This window comes from Sorex araneus, chromosome 3 (assembly GCF_027595985.1).
Source record: "Sorex araneus isolate mSorAra2 chromosome 3, mSorAra2.pri, whole genome shotgun sequence".
Lineage (NCBI taxonomy): Eukaryota > Metazoa > Chordata > Mammalia > Eulipotyphla > Soricidae > Sorex > Sorex araneus.
The window spans coordinates 212,911,269-212,934,696 of record NC_073304.1 but is presented as its reverse complement, the minus strand read 5'-3'; the positions used below and the strand labels follow the sequence as shown (position 1 = coordinate 212,934,696).

Genomic DNA, 23,428 nt, shown 5'->3' with positions numbered 1-23,428 from the left:
TGTGTGTGTGTGTGTGTGTGTGTGTGTGATCTAAAGTGCAGGAGTACTGAGGCCAGCAGTTCAAACGTGAGAGACCATGTGTGTGAGAATTCCAGCAAGCCCTGGAGAGCGCTGCAACCAGAATGTGCTCAAGCACCAAAAATGAATGACTGGAACTCACAGCAAGCACTGCAACTGTGTATGTGACCTGATGTGATGACCCCCGTCCCCCCAACCCCTGGCATCACAACAGCAGCAACAAAATGAGAGGAGAGGTGGAAAAGAGGGCCCTGAGAGAGCACAGCGGGTAGGGCACCAACACAGTTCAACCCCCAGCACTATATTGGGTCCCCTGAGCACCACCAGGATTGAGCACAGACACAGAAACAAAGCGAAAGAGAGTTAACAGCATGACTTTTTTAGTTAAACAATACATATTTTTGGATGTTATGTTATAAAGGGTTTGGGGGAAGGAATTGGTTTGTGCTTAACTGGTGACTCTTTTAAAACACAAATTTCAGGTGGCAATCATTTTCAGTTATAACATAGCATAAATCCAATAGCAATTTTAATCGTTAGTGTCATTCATGTATTAATCAAGAAATAACAATAGCTTTTCATTTTTATATACATATAAATTAAAAAGTTAGCAAAAGACAAATTTGGGGAAGAGCTAATTTTCAAATTAAAGCGAACATTTTGCAAATATGCCTAAAACTCAACTATCAATAACTTTGTAAATCACAGTTCTTTAATTTAAAAAAATGAAAAAAAGTTACAGATTAGGGCCAGAATGACAGAACAGTGGGTAGGGTATTTGCATTGCACAGGGCCACCCTGGGTTCAATCCCTGGCATCCCATCTGGTCCCCAGAGTGATTCCTGAAAAAAGAACTTGGAGTAACCCCTGAGCATACCTGCATGAGACCCAAAAATAGGAAACAAAAAAAAGTGTTACAAATTAAAATGCATCCAGACTATTAAATTCCATTAAGTTTTGGCTATTTCATGGTCTTCTGGAGCCCGCCAGGAGTAATCTCTGATCTCAGCCAGGAGTAAGCCCTGAGCACCACAAAGTAGGACCTCAAAACCAAAATAGAAAGCAAAACAAAAACAAAACCATCACCACACAAAAAGACAAGTATAAAATGTAAATGACAGATTTCAGCAAAATAAAGCTTACCTTGAGACTGGTATGTGAACGTGGTTGACTTAATTCTTGAAATTTCCACTGTTCTGATCCAGGAGTCTCCCCGCCTTTCTGAGTATCCGGTGTAAGTAATCCATCTCCAGGAGGTAATGGGAATATCCCTAATGATATAGGGCGTTCTTTTCTATTTGGAGAGGGGAGGGGAGGAAGTGATCATTCATTTGTTTTTGACCTACTTAAGTTCCTCATACGGTAACCAGTAAGCCTAGGTTCCTGCTGCACCAACATTATCACCCAGGTACTGAACACTATATGCCTCTCTAAACAAGTGGACAGACTTACTGAAGAGTCTCTGAAGTCTAAATTAGCCCAAGAAATCATCTAAGAAAATGAGAAGAAACAATTTAGTAAATCTTCTAACTTACTGATGAGCTCTTCACCCCGAAAGCAATCTGTGGTTTGACTTCAGAGCAAGAAGAGTTATTCAACTTAATTTATCCTGGTGAAACGTTCAATGTCTTCTCTGGCAATGACCCCAATCAACAGTACTCCATTTCCCAAATCCAAATACTAATCCCAGAAGTGTTTAACCAAGTCGTCAAGGTCAAGAAAATCAATGTATCATATAAATCAAGGACACTGATTACATATTAATAAGCAATTAAAAGACTTTCCTCCCTTTATGTGGGGAGGCTGTAATTTTCCACATACACTTTCAAAGTGTATGGCGGGAAGACCAGAGTATGTGCGATAACAATACACGCCTACCAGCATGCAGTCCTGCGTCTGATCAATGGCACTTTGAAAACAACAAAAATAGTACAGAGGAGAAAACCCATTGAGTTTTCAAGGAAGGAAACAAAAAAATTAAAATAAGAAATCAATGAAAGAGAAGAATTTCCTAGATTTGTTTTTCTGGGGAAATTTCAACAAATATTACAATTTTAATAATAAAAGAATTTCAACAATCTACACTTTCTTAGTTGATGCATAAAGTCAAAGGAGCTTCCCAGAGGAAACAAGTCCTATCATAGGTCTTTCTGGGTCACTGATTCAAGAATGGCAAGAAGTAAGATGTGAAAGGTTTGAGACCTCCTGGGACTCTTGTCTCCGTTGGCAGGAATAAAATTGCCAAATATTAAACATCAAAGTGGGAAAACACTCAATTTTCTAAGTAATGTTGACTTCACAGCTTTTTTTTGTACCTAGAACTTAATAAGACATTTCTGAAATATATCCTCACCTAACGCAAAGGGTGTGTGTCCCCATCCCCAGGCATAAGGAAGGAATCATGAGCTGTCAAAACAGCTTAAAAATTAAGTGAAGAGAAAGGGGGTGAAGAGGCTGTACTTTATTAATATGTATGTATAAGAAAAAAAAAACCAGAAAATGTTGTGGGTTTTTTTTTCTATCAATTAAATATTTCTTACTTCTACAGACTTGGCTTACTTTTTCTATCTGTTTTGGAAGGAAAATTCAAATATAGGTGCACAGCTTGCTATAGGGCCAAATTTTAATACCAAAGCTAAGTTTATGATTTAAGGTACCATAACCATCAAATGACAAAAAATAAAGGAACTAATCAACTATTCTATTTGTTCCGATTCTTCCCGAATGCTTGCTCTCAACAGTTTTTATAAACCTATGGTAAAAAGGGCATTATATTCTTATTGAATAACACAGAACATAGAAATGTATAGACATATAAATATTTCCACAGAACCAAAAATCTGATCACGTTTTTCATCTTTTCTTTGCTTTTTAAAATATACTTTCATGGGTAAAAGAAAGTGAAACTACTGCAAGTAAGGTGCTTTGCATGCAGCCAACTTGGGTTTGATTCCTGGTACCCTACATGTTCCTTTGATCACCACCAGGAGTAATCCCTGAGCTCAGAACCATGAGTAAGCCCTGAACACAACCAAGTGTTGCCAACCTCCTCCCCTAAAAATAAAATGATCTTTCATCAAGTGGTAGTAACAGTGATTAGAAATTGATTAATTTGCGGGGCAGGGGGCTTTCTGGGCCATCTCTGGTTGCATTCAGGAGTTATCCACGGCTCTGTACTCAGGAATCACTCCTGGTGCTGCTCAGGTGCAAAGCAAGCACCTACCCACCTGTACTATCCCTCTGACTCCAAGAAATTGATCTTCTTTTAAATGCTGATGCAGACAAAAAATTAAAGTTGTTAGAGTAATGTTTGCTCCCAAATTAGGAAGGGAACATATTTTGGGAACTAAAATTCTCAGGGTTTAAAAGCTACTAGACAAACTATTTTTTAACATACCATAATGATTTATTCAAGAAAGTGACAAGTGTTAAGTTTAACTGAAAGTTCTCTAAGTCAAAATATAATGATCAGCAGGAAGACAGTGGAAAGTTCATGTAAATTCTTTATAATACTACGCAAAAGACAGGCCAGTCATTAGACTTGCCATTCTGTATGAATGATACCTTCATTTTCACACATCAAAAACTGAAAAAGTGAAAAACTAGTGGGGAAAGTATACTGTAGATCTAAGTTTTACTTTCTCATGCTAAATGTGTAATACAAAACACGAGTAGAATTCACTGTTCCTTATATTATTGCCTAAAAACAGCAGCATGCAACTTATGACTCAGAAACTACTCTGAAAAGCAATTTTTCTTTAGACCGGTCACTTCTGTCATGAAGGTCAATGACAGGGGTCAGAGATGGCACAGAGTGCTAAAGTGGCCTTGCATGTGGCCAACCCAGGTTCAATCCAACCTTGCAAAAATAAAATTACTACATATCTTCCACCTTACTTTACTGATACATATGTAGGAGTGAGGAAGAGGGAAGAAAGTAAAATTATGCACGTCAATTATAATTCAAATTTCAAAAAATTTCCTGAAAAAGAACATATGTACTATGTTGCTATGTTTATTTGGTACCTGTATTCTCTGGCGGTAATACGGTTTTTCTTCTGTAAAACTCACAGTAGAAACCTAAGAATGGGCTAATCTATGGAAAATAGCAAGCCTAAGATTTTTTTAATGTTACTAAAATGTTTCAATACGTTACTATCTAGAAACAAAACTAACAATGCTTGTTACATTCTTTTTCTAAATTGCCAATGTATCCATTTCAGTTCTATATATCCATTTTCAGTTGATTACTGAGAGAAACAATGTAGTGTTTTGAAAGAGCCTTTTTTTTTGGGGGGGGGGAGGGAGGCGGCTTTTTGAGGTGCTGGGGGAACATATGGGATGCCAGGGATTGAATCCCGTCAGCTATGTGCAAGGCAAACGCCCAACCCGCTGTACTAATGCTCCAGCCTCTGAAAGAGCCTTTTGACTATACTCAAACTTAAAACAATTAGTCATTAATAAAATCTACTACATAAAGGGCAGTAAAAAAAGAATACATCTGTTCAACACCTGCCATGTGACATAGACTACACAAAAGATTTATTTACACAATCTCTTTTAGTCTTCATGAGGAAATGAGGCTTATTTTCCCAATTTCTAGATTTTCCTAAAGTGGTACTAAGATACATTAAACACTAAATAACTGACAGTGAAGGGATTCAGTCAGGCTTGTAGGACTCCAAGATCCTTGTAATTGTACTTTTTGTTAACTGAATCTTAATGTTTAAGACCTTGATGTTTTTGTTCAAAAGATCAACAATTTTTAAAAACTTAATCTTGTTATTTTATCGATAAGTAGAGGAAAAATAGTGCTGTTAAAAATGCAGTACACGGGGCTGGAGCGATAGCACAGAGGGTAGGGCATTTACCTTGCACGCAGCCAACCCAGGTTCGATTCCCAGCATCCCATATGGTTCTCTGAGCACCACCAGGAGTAATTCCTGAGTGCAGAGCCAGGAGTAACCCCTGAGCATCACCAGGTGTGACCCAAAAAGATAAAAAAGATGCAGTACACATACATGACTTCAAAAATTATGTATTTATTTACTATGCATCAGGAAACTAAAAATGCAAAATAATCATCTTACTTGCTTTTTAAAACTCTAAGGATATAAGGGCTTTTCCACTCTGGAGAACCTTATGTTCTCTCTTGAATTCATATCTCTCTCCCTCTTTCTCTTCTCCCGCATTTGAATAAGTAAAGTTCTTTCAATAAAACCATTTCACTAAAAGAAAACTGCAACTTGGGCACAAAAAGACTGGTTACACAACTTGCCCAAAGTCCCAAAGCACGGCATTTGACCCAGCAGTCAACCCCGAAACTGCCTCTTCCAAAGGAGCTGCAAGCAGAGGCCACCTTTAAACACTGAGCTTACTTCAGGGTTCTTGAGTTAAGTGCGTTTTCCCCCCTTAATATACACGTACACATACATACCCATACAGAAATGCTTTGTGCTACTAAAATATGCACTGAAATTAGGAGTAACCCTGCTCCTAATTTTTATAAAATCAGGTAAGAAAATAAATAGCCAATATCTGGTTTTAGACTACAGATAAAATTTAATTCCTGGGCCTTAGTGACTAATGTGAATTATGCATAAAAGAACACACTAAGATAACCTATTACTTTGATTCATTCCATTTAAACCCACAATTATGATTGAGAGTAAACATTTAAGTAATAAAAGCTATACCTTCATTTAAAGTCAAACACAAAGCAGAAATCTGAACAAAAGAAAACAAAACCTTAAACGTCTGAAATGTAGAAAATGGTTCTTAAGGGGTGTGAACAGACTGGAGAGCAGAGCAGCCACAGAGATTAATGACTCCCCCCAAAACGGCATCAATACTTGTCAGCCAAGTCTACAAAGAAAGGGCAACCCAACACCAAACAATAGTGAGAGCCTTTGTAAAGCTTCCACAACTCCTGTCTCAGATGTGTGAATAATGGAGGGGGTGGGGAAGAAATACGTTCCTTGCTTAAAAGATTTAAACCCCTTCAGTTTAAACTATGCCTTGTTTAGAAGGAAAATCTTTGTCAGTTCTCATTCCCATGTGCTGCTACTGAAAATTGCAAAAAGATGCTTGACCTCCATCGAGCACAGGAAAATGAAAAAAAAAAAATTAACCTGTGCTGAAAAAAATTGACCTTGTGCCTGCGTCGATCTGACAAATCCTCAAATAAAAGATATCCACCCCCAAATGCTCAAATGTGAAACACTGAGGCTGTCGAACAGTGGGCGCAGGCTGCAGGCACTCTTGCTCTGCCTTTACTCTCTGCACACCATGCCGGAGACAAGACCACACTGACCTTGTGCCTCTATCTGAGCACGCTAGCAAAATCCTTTCCTTAGGTCAGTGCTTTCCAAGCACAAAGCCAAGCCCTACGTGAGGATCTGTAAATTCCTACATATAAGAACAGAAATCCTAGCTTCAAGACATTTTCCATTGTTTCAATCTACAACAATGACCAAAAAAAAAAAAAAATGGTTACAAAGCAGACCCAGGAAGCTAAAATTCTGATAGAAATCGACTAAACAGGGGCTTCTAAGAGAGGCTGGAGTACCTGAGTATCCTTGGTAGATTCTGCGTCAGAGCTGGCACACCGGTAGAAATAGAAAAGTGCACAAGCAGCAAAACAGAGAGAGACACTAAGATAGCAGAATTAATGACCACCGCCCCGCCAACAAAGCCAAACACAAACAGCAGCATGCATCCAGGACTCATGGCGCTGTGCGGGCATGATGGAACACCCAAACCAGGAGGCCTACACCGGGGCCACAGGGGGATCTCGGTAGTAAGAATCTGTCATTCAGCTGCTGCCACAAAAACAATGCCATCGGCGGCAGCTCTCCACTCCATCCTGCAGCAGCTCCGGGGCGGTGACGTCATCCCGCTCTCACCACCTCAGAACCATAGAGCTGCTGCTCCCGGCTTTTATGCAGCAACCCGAGCCGCCGCCAGCCTATCCACTCTTTTCTTCTCCTCACAGCGTCCTGGCCCAGCTCATTGGCTAGGAAGCCTGGAGATCTACATAATTTATTCACTCTCCTACATCAAACAGATGTCCAGCTAATCCTTTCAAACCCTTTCAAACGTGCCTCTCTCAAACACAAAGGGCTCGAGACCAACTGCACAGGAGAAATGAATAATTTTTTAGCATTGGGCAAATCAGAAAATATTTAACCTAATAGTCTGTTAAATATATATACATACATACATACATATAGTCTGTTAAATATATATATATGTATATATATATTTAACAGCCAAATATATAAGTTAAATATATATATGTATATATATATTTAACAGCCAAATACCTCACTATGATGTTTCTCTGGCACAACTCACAATTTACCTTTAAACAGTGAAAGCTGTTTCTATCATTCTGTGCTATTCTATCCTACTGCATTCCAAACACAGAAGAGCTTAACTATTGTTCCAGGATTAAAGAACAGAGAAAACAGAAACATTATTTCACTTTTTCTCAAGGCAAAAATGTAAAACAAAGCTTACCTAATTCTACTATGAGCTGTGGACTCTAGTTGATCACTCCCTGTGAGTTGATGAAGTTTTGTTCTTTCTAAATGTTCCATATAATTATGAATCATCTATTTTGAAGAAAAAAAAAGACAAATTTGTAACACTAATATCTAGAACAAAACCAGTGTTTAAACAAGGAAAACATTTATATATAATTTATTATCAGACTATGTCCGCACAGCTCCAGGTATAAGAATATTTTAAAGATAAAAAAATGTAATGGCAAAGGAATATAGAAATGCTTACATTCAAAGATGCTGGATACATAAAAGTAACACCTTGCTTAGCATGGTAAAACCTTTTCCTTTTTTACAATACGTAATATTATTATAAACTTTTAACATAACAAATTGGGAGATAAGAGATCACTAAAAATAATAGATGGCATTAAAAAATCTATTCACTAAACTGGTAAGACATTAACATCAAGCTTGAGAATAAACCATACCCTTAATCTTTTTCACTTTATAAATTAGGATTCATAAACATCAACTTAAGTCATTTAATTAACATACCAGCTTATCATCTGTATCTGCATATTTAGTTAAAAGAATGCTATTTTCTATTACTTTATTAGTATCATTGCTTAGTAGAGGCATCTATTTTGATAGCAGTAGATTAAAACAGGTAAAATACAACATTTTGTTTTTGAGTCTTAATTATGAAACCATTTACCAAGCCAGGACAGGAAGTAAATTTTTTTTTTTTGCTTTTTGGGTCACGCCCAGCGAAGCTCAGGGGTTACTCCTGGCTTTACACTCAGGAATTGCTCCTGGCAGTGCTTTGGAAACCATATGGGATGCCGGGGATCGAACCCGGGTCGGCCGCATGCAAGGCAAATGCCCTAGCCGCTATGCTATCGCTCCGGCCCAGGAAGTAAAATTTTTAAGATTATCAATTACATAAACTATCGGGAAATTCTAAAGCACACTGGATTCTGGATAATTCAGTTTTATACTGGGGGGCAGGGTGCTCACACTGGTGGTGCTCAGGAACTACTCCTAGCATCAAGGTTGGGGGCCACCCTAGTGATGCTTGGGAACCATATAGTGCACAGAGCCTGTGCTCCAAACCACTGAGCTACCTGGTGGGTCTTCATTTCCATTTTCAGAAAACAAAATCCAGGGCTAGAGCTGTAGTACAGCAGGTAAGGCACTTGCCTTGCACATGCACCCTGCTGGGTTCAATCCCTGGCACCCCATATGGTCTCCTGAGCCCCACCAGGAGTGACCCCCGAGCACACGGCCAGGAGAAAGCCCTGAGCACCACTGGGTGTGGCCCAAATTTTTACTTAAAAAAAAAAAAAAAGAAAGGGACCAGTGCAATAACACCGGTAGGGCATTTGCCTTGCACACGGTCAGCCCAGGTTTGATCCCTGGCATCACATATGGTAGCCTGAGTACTGCCAGGAGTAATTCCTGATTGCAGAGCCAGGAGTAAGTCCTGGGTATCTCTGGGTGAACCCCTTCCCCTCTGCCTGCCCCCCCCCACCCCGCCCCTGCCAAAAAAAAAAGCTACAAAAGAAAGGAAAACAAAAACTAAATTCAGGGCTAGAATGACAGTACTGGGGAAACCACAAACTTACGTATTGTAAGGATAACTGTCAAGAGATAAGACCCTTGGGGCCAAGAGAGAGTACAGCAAGTAGAGTGCTTGCTTTGCAGGTGGCAGACCCGGATTCAATCTCCACTATACCATATGGTCCACCAAGTCCCACCACAGTGATTCCTGAGTGCAGAGCCCGGAGAAAGACCTGTACCCCTCCATGTATGACCCAAAAACGAGAGAGAGAGAGAGAGAGAGAGAGAGAGAGAGAGAGGGAGAGGGAGAAAAAAGAGAGGGAAGTGGGGAGAAGAAAGGGAGGGAAGTGGGGAGAAGAAAGGGAGTCGGGGAGGGAGAGAACATGAACCTTAATTGTTTTTAATTTTTATATGTGATGTCATTAACTTCTCGTGGGGCCTGCTCCTACCAGTACTCCAGCTTCCACGTGGTGCCAAGCTCAAATCAGGATTCCCCCCAGCAAAGCACACCTTACAGTCCTATGGGCCAACTCCGGCCCCTAAAAAGTAGCTTTCTGTTGTGGAAAGTTTACATGATACACGTTTATAAAACTTACAAAACACAGGATACCTAGGTTCTATCCTAACACCATGGTGCCCCCTAAGCACTGTCATGGGAAACCCTGTCCTGTATGGTAGCAGTCCCAACACCCCTGAGAATGGCCCCCAAACAGGACAAAGCAGCAAATCAGTATGAAATAATCATTTATTTCAAGTAAACAAAAGTGGAATGAGGGGGCTGGAGTGATAGCACAGCGGGTAGGGCGTTTGCCTTGCACGAGGCCAACCCGGGTTCAAATCCCAGCATCCCATAAGGTCCCCTGAGCACCGCCAGGGGTGATTCCTGAGTGCATGAGCCAGGAGTGACCCCTGTGCATTGCTGGGTGTGACCCAAAAAGAAAAAAAAAAGTGGAATGAAAATTCTAGTACAGGAGATAATACAAGTGTGTCTGACCCAGGTCTGACCCCAGCATCACATGGACTCCTGAGCATCTAGAGGTACTGTCTGGGAGCCCCCCACTCCCAGCACTGCCAGCGGCCCTGTAGCCCCAGTACTGCAGGGCCTGAGCACTGCACTGCCTGCCAGTTGGTGGAGTGTGTCAGGAGCATACCTAGGGCCCCAGGGCACCACCTTAGGTGGTGTTACCACCACAATTACATCAAGTGACAAATCAAATTTAAAAAGCAATCAGTCTGTTTCCCAATTAAGAATAGGGCTAGAGAAACTGGGAGAGGGGAGGGTCCTTGGGGGGCAGGGCAAAAACCCATTTACCTCTGTTCTGTGCTCTGGGATCACTCCTGGCAGGACTAGGAGACCACGTGGGCTGCTGGGAACTGAACCAAGGCCAGTCATGTGCAAGGGAAGTGCCCTACCTGGTGTGATCCCTGGCACTGCCAGGAGTGACCTCTGGGTAGAGAACTAAGAATTAGTCCTGAGCACCACTGGCCCCAAAACGAAGAAAGAGACTAATAAAACAAAGTGGTAGGCTACTACATCTAAGTTGAATCCCATTTCCCCCATCAATCTATTATTAGGCCTTTTTTTGGGGGGAGGGGGCTAGAAGGGATGGGCTCTCAGCAGACCACCAGTGACACCCAGCTGTACTGGCTGGGAGGGGTCATGTGGGACGAGGTTGAAGGCATGGGTTTCAGTTGTCTGGGCTAAGCTATAAAATTAAACAGTATATAAGTTTAAGTCTTTTATACTGTATAGTAAAAATACAAAATTGACTAGCTCAAGTGGGAGAATCTAACGTTTCTAAATATTCAAATAAAAAAAAACCCAGAAACTAATGTCTCCCATCCAAGTACTAACCAGGTCTGACCCTGCTGGAGTGACAGCACAGAAGATAGCACAGCGTTCGCCTTGCACGAGGCCGACCAAGGTTCGATTCCTCCGCCCCTTTCGGAGAGCCCAGCAAGCTACCCAGAGTATCTTGCCCGCACGGCAGAGCCTGGCAAGCTACCCATGGCGTATCTGATCTGCCAAAAACGTTTTGCTTGAGCAAATCGATGAGCAACAGGATGACAGTGACAGTGACAGGAACTAATGTTACCTAGAATGCTTTAAACTATCCAAAGAGAAAAACATAAATATATAAATAAAATGCAAGGATGGAATCAGTTCTAATCTACCCTCAAATGGTCTACTCAGTAGATTGATTCCTGTCTTTATTTTTGGCGGGAGGGGGGTGTTGGGCCTCAACCTGGAGGTGCTGAAGAACTGTTTCTGGCTCTGTGGTCAGGAGTGACCCCTGGTGGTACTTTGCCCTGGATTCCAATGAGAATCAGCAGGAACCAAGGAAAGCGCCTTCATCCTGTACTATCTCATCAATCCCGATTCCTGTCCTAAGCGATTAACTGAAACACTTTTGAATTTAGAAAACACTGGATTCTAAACCTCCTCTTTTATCTTCTTCTATTATCTACAATGATTAATCCCAAATCATTGGAGACATAGTATTTGACATTCCAAAATGGTCTTTTATCATGGAATTGATTACAACCCAACTAAATAAGCACTTAATGGAAAGATGAATAACTATAAAATTCTAGCTGACATTTACTGAACATTAGAAGTCAGTGAATTTATAGCCACTGTATAATTTAATCCTTACAATATTGTAATTTTATAGATTAAAATTCAGGTTAAAATAACCTACCCACTTTGACCAGCTAATTAGTGATTAATCATGTTCTAATTGCCGCTAATTAGCTAGTTGGCTTTAATCCCAGAACGCAGATCTATCCAATTCAGTCATCAGAAGAGTTAAACATTATATGGCTCCTGTGTATCTGCCCTTTCAGTCAATTCTCTAGGCAGTGAATTCATTGTTCTTCCTCACGCCCACAAGAAACCCCACACCCTAAAGCATTTCCTGACGTTGGACAGAAAATATGCACTGCATTCTACAAATCTACAAAGAAGAAGAAAAAAGTTAATTGCACATTAAAATTTGACTGACAGCTGTACAGAGAGTACAGCAGGTAGGGCGCCTGCCTCGCACGTGGCCAACCCCGGTTCAATTTTGAACACCCCAAGTCTGCAAGGATTGATTCCTGAGTGCAGAGCCAGGAGTAAGCCTGGCTTACTGGGTTACTGGGTATGGCAAAAAAATTACAAAATAAAATTTGAAATTGAATTTCAGAACTTTATAACATTAACTCTTTTTTTTTAAGTGTGAGGACCAGAGCAATAAAACAATGGGTAGGGTGTTTTCCTTGCACCTGGCCAACCAGGCTTCAATCCCTGGCATCCCACATTTCCCATAAGCACCACCAGGAGTGATCCCTGAGTGCAGAGCCAGGAATAAGCTCTGAACATCAAAAGGTGTGGCCCTCCACCCCCATCTCACAAATGAGAGAAAACAAACCAAAGTAAAAGGAAGCCTGGAGCCAAGTGGCATAGACTCTTTTAATGCTGTTAGCTCTGAATCCCTCCACATAAGCCCAAGGATCATGTAACTGTGTCTACAAAGCCACTGTTCTTTTTTGGGTTTTGAAGTATTTACTTATTCATTATTTTGCTTTTTGGGTCACACCTAGTGATGCTCAGGGGTTACTCCTGGCTCTACACTCAGGAATTACTCCTGGCATTGCTCAGGGGATCATATGGGATGCCTGAGATTGAACCCAGGTGGGTCATGTGCAAGGCAAACGCTCTACCTGCTGTACTATCACTCTGGCCCAAGGTCACGGTTCTTGAAGTTGTTGAGATGCCACAAGACAAAACAGCACAGAAAAATTTCTGGCACATTTAGCATCCCTGTGTTCCATAATCTCAGAGTACTACTGTAAAAGCAGGAAACAAAATCAGAGAGATCTGGGCTCAATCTTGAATTAGGACATAGCTCAGCAGTAATGCTGTTGCCTTGTATGTGTAAGACACTTACAGGTGGAGGCCCTGGGTTCAATTCCCAGCATCACACACACACACATAAAACAAAAATCCCTAAATTAAAAAATATAAAATTCAGGGCCAGAAAAATAGTCCAGTGGGTAGGGCACATGCCTTGCATACAGCTGGCCCTGGTTTAATTCCTGACAAAACTGATGGTCCCACACACAAAGCTATGAGTAATTCCTGAGCACAGAGTTGAGAGTAATCCTTGAACACTGCTAGGTATGGCTCAAAAGTATTAAAGTAAAAATTAAATCGAATCTCTAAAATGGGGATGATTGGCCAACACCACAATCCCAACTTCCAAGCCTCAAGTCCGAGTGCTTGCCTGGACAAGCACCGCCCAAGGGGCGACCTGCATGTGCAAGCGTGACTTACACAGCAGTACGTGCCGCTGCTACTCACTGCAACAAGAGCAAAGGGAAGGGGAGTGGAGGAAGAATTGTATTCATAGGTTTGGTCTTTGGGTCACAGCTAGAGGCACTAAGGGGCGACTCCTGGCTCTGCACTCACAGATCTCTCCCAGTGAAGCTCAGGGGACCATCTGGGGTGCTTCGGATTGAACCTAGGTGATGACAGGCAAGGCAAGCACCCGACCCACTGTACTGTCGTTCTGGTCAACAGTAGAAGAGAATTTTTTAACATGATTTTTAAAATGGGGATAGTTGAGGCAGGGCAATAGTGCAGGGCTAAGCACAGGCTCTGCCTAAGGGAGACCCAAGTTCAATGCCCAGCACTGTGTGGTTCCCTGAACACTGCCAGATGTGGCTCAAAAATAAATGAGCACACCACATTTTCTAATCTGCTTTGAAGAAATTATGTGCTACAGTTGTTCACTGAAAATACTGAAAACACATGCAAAAACATGGATTAAAGACATTTTTATTTAACATATAATAACTTGTTTAGTTTGTCATGAGTTCAATGCAAATAAGTGCTTTATACCGGATTATAAAGACTCTTATTAGTAACTTACCAATCTGCCGTTGCCCATTAGTTATAAAATAAGCCAATCCTCCTATCAGCATCATGTGTATTCTTCACTATGCACAAAGTCAAAAATGAACTATTAACACTACCTTAATAATTCCTTGGGACACTAATTCAACACATGAAATGTTAATTCCAGATAAAAAATATCTTATATCAGCATTGGGTAACTAAGTCATGGCTCCAAGAAATTTAATAGAATTTCTAAGACTTATACTATATGATTTTCAATGAAAATATACGATAATATTTTGTACGATTATTGTCTTTGTCTCAGTATTTAGCATGACGAAAAAACCTGCTACCCACCTCAGTGTGTCTTTGATGTAATGCATTATATTCCTTCTTCAGTTCAGCTTCTCTTTCTTCAAGTCTGCTAACTGAAATCAAGATACATACACTTAATCAAAACAAAATTAGCGTACTCAAAAATTGCATCTTTGAAAGCTGATAGTTTATCCATAATCCTTGGCAATGCTAATATTTTGGGGAAGGCCAGACAGGGTGGACCTTGGGGACCACGTGATGCCAGGGGTTGAACCCAGGGATCCCACGTGGAAACCACACACTCCAGTCTTCTTGGACTACTTTAAGACTCAGTGTTCCACAAGAAATCTCACAATGCCAGCGTCCACATCACAAGAGTTGGGGTAAATGGAATTGAAAAATTCAAGCCAGAGGCCAGGGATAATGTTTAGTAGGAAAGTGCATGCCTTGCATGGAAAAGACCTAAATTAAATTCACAGCACTATGAAAACAAAGAAAAATGAAGGTCTAGAAAAACAGTGCAAGCACTCAGAAACCTGCCTGGCACGCACACAGCCAAGGGGTCAGATGCCCGGGACACGCAAACGCTGAGTGCAATGCTGATAACTGCAGTGGAGGCCCACAACTCAAAATATGTGCAAGTGCTGTGGCCGGGAAGTATGACCTCTGGAGACTTGTCTGAGCAGCACATCAACCCCTGGAGGGCACCATGACCACAACTAAGAGAGCACCCAAATGTGTAAGCACTGCAACGCAAGAAGTACAGCCCTGAGTGAGCACTTCGGCCGAGCGTGTAAGCACCCCAGCCTGATTTGCGACCCCTGGCATCACTTATGAAAAGTAAATAAATAAATGTGAGTGGCCAGAAAGGTAGTACAGTGGTTAAGGTGCTTGCCTTGCATGTAGCCGACCTGGGTTCTATCCCCAGCATCCCACACGGTCCCCCTAAGCACTGGCAGGAGCAATTCCTGAGTGCAGAGCCAGGAGTAACTCCTGAGCATCACCACAAAGTCAAAAACACAACATTGTCGAGCAATCAGACATACACATATACAACTCTAGGTCATCACAACACACACACACACACACACACACACACACACACACAAAGGGGAAATAAAAAGGAAAGGAATGGGAGAGAAGGAATTGAAAACAAAAACTATCAAGGAGACCTGAGACGGAGGCCAGGGTAGTTAAGGCACACGCCATGCAGGCAGCCAACGCGGGTCCTATCCCAGCACCACCTGCTCCCCGAGCACTGGCACAGGGCAGAGCAGTACCACAACCCCTGGGCCCGCACACCAAACTCCAGGCCGATGGGCTGTGGTTGCCTCCTGAGCACTGTCTGGGAGGCCCAAGCAAAAAAACTAAAATATCCCTGAATATCAGATTGTACACATAATATGCCTGTTTATCAGGTCATTCCCTTAATGTTCAACATGACACAGAAATTACCTCTTACCATTTCGTACGGGGCCAGAGTGACAGTACAGAGGGGAGGGCACTGTGCCGTGCACACAGTCAACCTGGGCGTAAGTCCCGGCACCCCATACGGTCCTCTGAGCCCTACAGGACTGAACCTTGAGTGCAGAGCCAGGAGTAAGTCCCGGGCACCACCAGATGGGACGCAAAAACAACAACAGCAGCAACAACAAACCAGAAAACCAAAAAAAAAAAAAAACGCTTAGTAAAAGCCTTAACTTGGGAACAGGGCCCAAATTATTTAAACATTATCCAGGCTCTTTTCTACTAATAAGGAGTAAGTGGAAATGCTGTTAAAGTATCCTGCTATAGGTCTTAACTTCAGGAAACCCTTTCTTTAGCGCCCTCTGCTGACAGAACCTGTGCATGGCACAGGGAAAGAAAACGTACAATCCAGCCCCTATACAGTTACTTTGCTTTTAGGTCACACCCAGCAGTGCTGGGGAGCACCTCTGCCTGGGGCTCAGGGATCACTTACAGCAGTGTCTGGGGAACCATGGGGTGCCAGGGGTCAACTCCAGGCCTCAGCCCACTGAGTTCTCTCTTTAGTCTCAAGATACTTTGTTAATTTATAGGTTTTTGGCCCACAACCGGCGATGCTGGGGTCACTCCTGGCTCTGCCCTCAGGAATTACTACTGGGAATGCCCGGGTAGTGCTCAAGGACCATATAGGACACTGGGGACCAAACTCAGGCTGGCCACATGCAAGACTAAACCCCGCTCTACTCTCTCTCCATCCCCAGGATACTTTATTAAGCTTTCTATTCCTAGACACCTTACAAAATACCACGGCAGAAGTTTATAGGAAAGAATGTTATGACAGAGAAAGTATTCCCAGAGCAGGAAGAGCCCAAGCAGGGCTGTAAAGAAATCGAAGTGCTCGAAGACACACAGTGAGGTGCCCTTAACACCTGGAAGGAAGGGCTAAGGGAAGCAGGCGGTGGGGGCAGTGTGTGTGGGGGGGTGCTGGCTGACCTTTGAGGCCTCTATTGACGATGAAACAGGAGACAAGAACACAGCTGGGCGAGAGGAGTCAGTCAGACTCTCCTTTAAATACGCTTGGGTAAACAGACCTGAGTGCTGCTTTGCCTGGGTGGCCTGGGCCCCTTCCCTGACACCACGTGGTCCTCTGAGCAAAGAGCTACAGCTACAGTGACCCCTAAATCCCCACCAACTGTGCTCCCCACCTATGTGTGTGTATATATGTATACAGGTATGTGTGCTGTTATATACTGTTTGTTTGTTTAACTGTCACCAACTAGAAATGCTCTCTTGGTGTCAGGATCTGCAGGCTGCAAACAGGCTCAGCTATTTAGGTGACAGCCTGTGACTGTGTCAGCTGGGTGCAGAACCACTATGAACAGCGTACACAGGACTGTTCTGACACGCCTAAATGCTGACACACCAGACACCACGCAGTGTACAACTAACACAGCCCGAGAGTCATGTTTGGTTTGTGCAGCTGTCCTTGGCACCTCGGCTTGAATACCTTGGAAATGGGCTGCTAGCTCTGACCAGTTTCTAATCAAGCTATACACTGGCCAATTAAATGTGCACCAGGGAGTAAACGTAACTACAGTGCCCAGGGATCATATTGTGTCATGCCAGGCAAGGGTTAAATACACAAGCTGCTCATTTTACCCTCATCGAAAGCAAGAATGAGCAAACCTGCAATGAAGATGTGTTGTGATACCATTGATATTAAACCTATGGTAATTTTTAGGGCCGCTGAAAATTGCTAAACGACCCTCTTCCCGCAGTGGGAAACCCAGCAACCTCCGCCCACACCCTCACCCTCTGACAGAGAAATGGCCCAGCTCCGTAAGTAATCTCAGTACCACTTGGTGCTCTGACTCTCCCCAGGTAGACGGATCAGGGCTGAAAACTCTGGGGCCTTTGTGGAAAGGGGGCCGACTGATGCCCCTTTCTGCCTGAAGGTAAGCAGCCCCTGGCCTCGGACACAGAAATGACCCAGCTCCACAACTGGACCTCATCAAACTGCCAAGCCACGGAATTGTTCCAGGTCTACAGCACCCGGAGCAAACAGCCACATTTGCAGCTGCATATCTCCAAATTTCACAGTACCATCAGCTCAGCAGGACCACAGCAAATCTGAGAAAGTTGCAGAGAGGACCACCAAGCTCAAGCGGTGAAAAAGAGTAACACAGAAGGTCTAACTAGCACCAATCAATGGCACAAACCATCAGATAATGACTTTAGTAACACCATTATGAGACATATGCTATCACAAATTGACTTTTTTTTTTTTTTGCTTTTTGGGTCACACCTGGCAATGCACAGGGGTTACTCCTGGCTCTGCACTCAGGAATTACTCCTGGCGGTGCTCAGAGGACCATATGGGATGCTGGGAATCGAACCCGGGTCTGCTGCGTGCAAGACAAATGCCCTACCCACTGTGCTATCGCTCCAGCCCCCACAAATTGACATTTTAAATCTATTTATAACAACATTTGCCTTCATGTTGTAACAAGCCACATGCAGTAAGTCTGTCTGTGCCTGCTAAGGAGGCGAGCTCGGTGGTGGGAGGGAAACTGCGGACACCGATGGAGGGCAGGTCACACTGGTCGTGGGGCTGGTGCTGGAACACGGAATGCCTGAGACAACTATTAGGAACACTTGGCAAATTATGGTGCTATAAATAATAATTTTTAGTGAAAATTTTTACTTAATTAAAAAAAAATTGCCGAGGGAACAGGAAGGCAGTGCCACAGGCAGGGTGCTTGCAAACCCGGGCTCAGTATCTGCCAACCCAAGCTCGATAGCCAGCACCACACAGGGTCTCCAGAGCAGAGCGATCTCTGAGCTCAGAGTCAGGAGGAAGCCCTGAGTGTCGCCATGTGTGGCCCCAAACTAAAACAAAGCAAAGCAAAACAAAAACTGTCCAGTGAGGAGCCGGAGAAACAGTCTAGTAGGCAGGGTGCTCGCCCTGCACACAGCCAGCCCAGACAGACCCCAAGCTCCAGTAGGAGTTCTTGCTGAGCACAGAACCAGGAGTAAGCCCTCGGTACAGCCAGGTGTGACCCCCCCACCACACACACACAATCACTGAATGAGAGCTCGGGAGCCGGCTCAAAGGGCTGGAGCTCATCTTCGCATGCGGGAGCCCTGGGCTGGGAGCAGCCCTGGGCACTGCCAGAGAAGATGCAGACAGAAAGATTGTTAGATCAAATATGCTTATACTGTGTGCTGCTGCTTTGGGGCCAGACCCAGAGGTGCACGGAGTCCACTCTCTGCTGTATGTCTGAGGGGCATGTGACGTGGATCTGACCCGGCCTCCCACATGCAAAGCGTGTGCTCTGGGCCTTTGAGCCATCTCGCCATCCAAACATCACACACTTTCAATTGCTCACCTATGTTAGCCACTGTTCTCTGGTTTATACACAACCAAAACAAAATCTGGAGTTTTGTGCTGAAATAATCATAACTATAATCCACAACCCTCCACTTCCAATTTGTGCTTTATAGTAGAGCCTCATTATTCTCATCAGATGACTGATAAAGTGACTTCATAAAGTGCATGGAAACCAACATCACCACCAATAAAAGCTTCGCAATGTAAAGGCTCATCCTGTCTAGATACACCCTGCTGATAGAACCTTCCTGGGCTCGACACTGACCTTACGATGAAAATATTACTGCACTCATTCTAGAGCTGGGACAACTGATGCAGACAGTCATTAATTTGTTCAGAGTCACACAGCTGGTGGTAAACAGTAATATCAGAATTCCTAGGGCCAGAGAGAGAGGACAGCAGGGAAGGCACTGACCTGAGCAGAGCCAGGCGTCAGCCCTGACAAGCTGGGGGTGGCCCCCAACAGAAACAGAACAAAACAAAATTCCTAACGGAGGTGTCTCAGCTCAGAATCTGGTTGGTTTTATTTTGGCTTTTGACCACACCTGGCTGTGCTTGGGGGCTATTCTTGACTCTGTGCTCAGGAGTCATTCCTGAAGTGATCAGAGGACCATATGTGGTGCTGGGAATTTGGAGCCAGGGTTAGCAGGATGCAAGGCAAGTGATATATCCCTGGTTTCAGAGTCAGTTTTTAACTACCACCTACACTACGTCTCAAAAAGTACTGATTGATTGATTAACTGTCAAAGTAGTCAGTATACTCAGAGGCCCTGAAGTACTTCCAGAATACTTGATCAACAGTGCCAGCAGTTCAATGCCAGGTCCCCAGGATGCAGTGCTACGGTCCTGGGGTTCCCAGAATACCAGGCTACTCTAGAGATGTTCAGGGGTGTCCGGGGTTTCACTGGCAATACTCAGAAAACCATCTGGGCGCATGCTAGTTCATTCTATCTCCCAACCCCAAGAAATATTCCTTTTAGCTGAGAGTGTTTTACATGCAGGATATTTAGGTTCAATTCCAGCAATTTATGATCACCCAACCACCTCCAACAAAACCAAAAATATTCCTTTTATTCTGTTTCTCTATGATAAAGTCTACTTTTAAATTTCTCTGTGGAGGCTGGAGAGATAGTAGAGCAGTAGGGCACTTCCTTTACGTGTGGCTGACCTGGGTTCAATCTTCAGCACTCTCTATGGTTCTCCGAGCCCCACTAGGAGTGATCTTAAGTGTGGAGCCAGGAGTAACCCCTGAGAATTGCCAGCGTGGCCCCCAAACCAAAATATAACAAAAACAATGACATTTACCTTGTGGTGGAGTAAGTATGAGTGTGATCCTTTTTTACTTTAAACAAAAAATGTTTTTATGGGGAAAACCTAGCACAGATACTTTGATTTAAAGATATCAAACTGCCAAGCAAAAGACGATACCAACTTTATTATAATCACTTTATTATAATCAAATGCATAGTAAAACCAAAATATTATGCTGCAATATGCCCATCAAAATGACCAAAGGAAAAAAGACAAACATTAAGTGCTATAAGGCTATACAACAATTACTACTGACAAGTATATAATTGATATACACAACTTAAAAGCTTGTACTATGTGAAAGGATTTAATCCAGCTGAATATTTGCCAACCTTATTACAAAACAAGTTCACTGCTATGCAGTGCACTACACATCCCCCAAAAGGCATGTAAGACAATGTTCGAAGCATCAGCACAGTTGGTAAAAGTCCAAACATGGCAACAATCCATTTCCATCAACAGCAAGATGAATAAATATTCATGAACTCAAATGCCAGACAATATTGAGAATGAACAAAATATTACAAGACACAAAATCACAGATGAATTTCACAAAAGAATATTAGGGAAAGAAACAGAAGCCAAAAAAATGTAAAGCTGAAAGACACACAAAACAAATTTAAAGCTAGAGTGTTGTGAGTTAAGACAGTGGCTACCTGTGTAGAGACCCTAGCCACAAATGTGACTTTTGGAGAAAGGGCCTTTACTGAGGTCATGTAAGTCAAATGAGAGGCTAAATGTCATATTATGACTGATGGTGTCCTTGCAAAGAGCCACAAGAACTCCTTCTCCATGCACCTGCGATGAGAAAATGAGAGCAAGACCAGCGAAGGAGATCACCTCCAAGCTAAGAATTGTGGCCTCAGTTCTATCAGAACTTGATCTCGGATTTCTACCCTCTGGAAGTGTGAGAAAACACACTTGTTATTTCAACCACCTAATCTGCAGCCTTCTGTTAGAGCAGTCCTAGCAGACAAAAAAAAGAAAGTAGATTATCGTCAAAGTTAATTTTGAAGTGAAGCTTTTATACCAGGTGCTTATCAAGTAACCGGCAGACAGCTGAACTTGTAACTTACAGAAACAGATCCCAGACCAGAGAGAGCCCATCCCATGAGCTGGGCGCACCCTTTGCATGTGGAGACCTGGACCTAATCCCTTATACCACACAGTCCCGTGAGCACAGAGTCAGGAGTAGTCCCTAGGTGTCACCATGTGGTGCCCCAAAATAAAACAAAACCGAAAAGATAGATACAGAGCCTCACTACTTTTGTGGCAAATCAATTTTGATTTATTATAGCTTTGGTGTATAATAATTTCAAGATTGCTGAAAGAATATGCCATTAATTGTTAGATATTCCTTATTTTACCTACATCAACAAGACAACTGATGTGGTTTCATCCGCAAAAATTCCTTAAAGTCTTATTATCACTCTGTTCCCCTTTAAACAGTTTGGAATATCCCTATCTATAACTTCCTTGTTGTTGTTTTTTTCCTAGCTATAACTTTTTTTTTTTAAGCCTCCATTCACCACTTCCTAAGTTATACAGGCCTGGAGAAATGACACACAGGTTAAGAAACATGCTTTGTAAGGGGCTAACCCCAGTTCAAACCCTGGTACGATATATGGTCCCTTAAGTACCACTCCCAAGACATAAAGCTCCATCCTCGCACCACACAAACCCTGAGTACCACAGGAGAGAATCCCAAGCACCATCAGAGGCAGCCCAAACACCAAAGAAAAAATTAAACTCTACAAAAGTGGATTTAAATTTGTAAAAATGATCTCTTCTAGCAGAAGAATTATTCACTTTCATCTTCTCTAATACAATAAATTACAGCCTGTCTACCTCAATCTACCTACTTAAGGCCTTTAAATGATTTTCCTATTCCATTAAAACCAAACAGAAGGCTGGAGACAAAGTTTAACAGGCTGGAGTGTATGTTTCACATATAAGGGGCTCAAGTCTGATCCCTGGCATATCAAGAGCAGCTCCTGATCGCTGAGCTGGGAGTAGTCCCTAAGTACTGCCAGGTATTGTCCTAAAACTAAGGAAAATTAAAACAGAAGAAGGTCGAGAGATGGCTCAAAGGGCTGGAGTGTGTATGTTTTGCCTGCGGAATGTCTGGGTTTGATCTCTAGAACTACACGGTGCCCCACACCATAGGAGTCACCCTGAGCACTGTGCCAAGCCAGACCCTGGAGACCACCTTCAGGGTCCCACTCAAAGCAAAAAATAAACAGCAAAGGGCCTAGAGGAATGGCACACAGGGCCTACAGTACCTGCCTTGCAAACATATGGTCCTAAGTTCAAATTTCCAGTGTCCCATATGCACTGAGTAAAATCCTGGCAGCTCTGGAATCTATGAATTCTGGTGCCACAAGCAAATTTCCTACGGTATATGTAAACATCACAAAAAAAGGTGTTCCTCACCCCCACCCTGGCCAACACAGCAGCTAACAAGACACGCAGGTGCCACAGCAGCCCTCAGCTAGCGCACAGCCATACCCTGTGTGCCACCACAAAGGCTCCAGGCCCAGGAATGAACACAGCTGATGTGAACCCCGTGAGCACCAGGCAGACTTTGTGTGCATCAGTCACGCATATACAACTTCGGTCATCCCAGCAACAACAAAACACCAACAAAAGGAAGGAAAATGGGATCTTTGAATGAGTTTTTGATATTTTCACTACACAGACCAATACTGAAGGATTATTAGCGGTAGACAATCACTGCATCACAAAGATGTTCTGACATCGTTATCAATTTTCCCAGAAAGAAACTCAGACCGACTCTTCAGTGTACCTAACTCTGAGAAACCACTGAGGTTTTCGGTGCCAGAGATAGTACAGTGGGCTGGGCGCTTGCCATGCACATGGCCAACCTGGGTTCAAGCCCTGGCATCCAACATGATCCCCCTCTGAGAGCAGAGCCAGGAGGAGCCTCTGAGCATTGCCGGGTGTGGCCCAGAAACAAAA

General features: G+C 43.0%; 1 protein-coding gene across 6 annotated transcripts in view; it reads right to left on the bottom strand.

Moving 5' to 3' along the window:
• SPAG9 (sperm associated antigen 9) overlaps positions 1-23,428 on the bottom strand; it is a 121,362-nt gene that overhangs the window by 59,995 nt on the left and 37,939 nt on the right. For 4 of the 6 annotated variants that reach the window (XM_055129938.1, XM_055129936.1, XM_055129935.1 and 1 more), the window contains exons 3-5: positions 14,326-14,396; positions 7,540-7,634; positions 1,162-1,312 (exon numbers count right to left, since the gene is read on the bottom strand). In XM_055129938.1, the coding sequence (XP_054985913.1) occupies positions 1,162-1,312; positions 7,540-7,634; positions 14,326-14,396 (317 nt within the window). Of the gene's footprint in view, positions 1-1,161; positions 1,313-6,586; positions 6,958-7,539; positions 7,635-14,325; positions 14,397-23,428 lie in introns of those variants that run through there. The other 2 variants (XM_004608656.2, XM_004608657.2) reach the window with 1 other exon arrangement.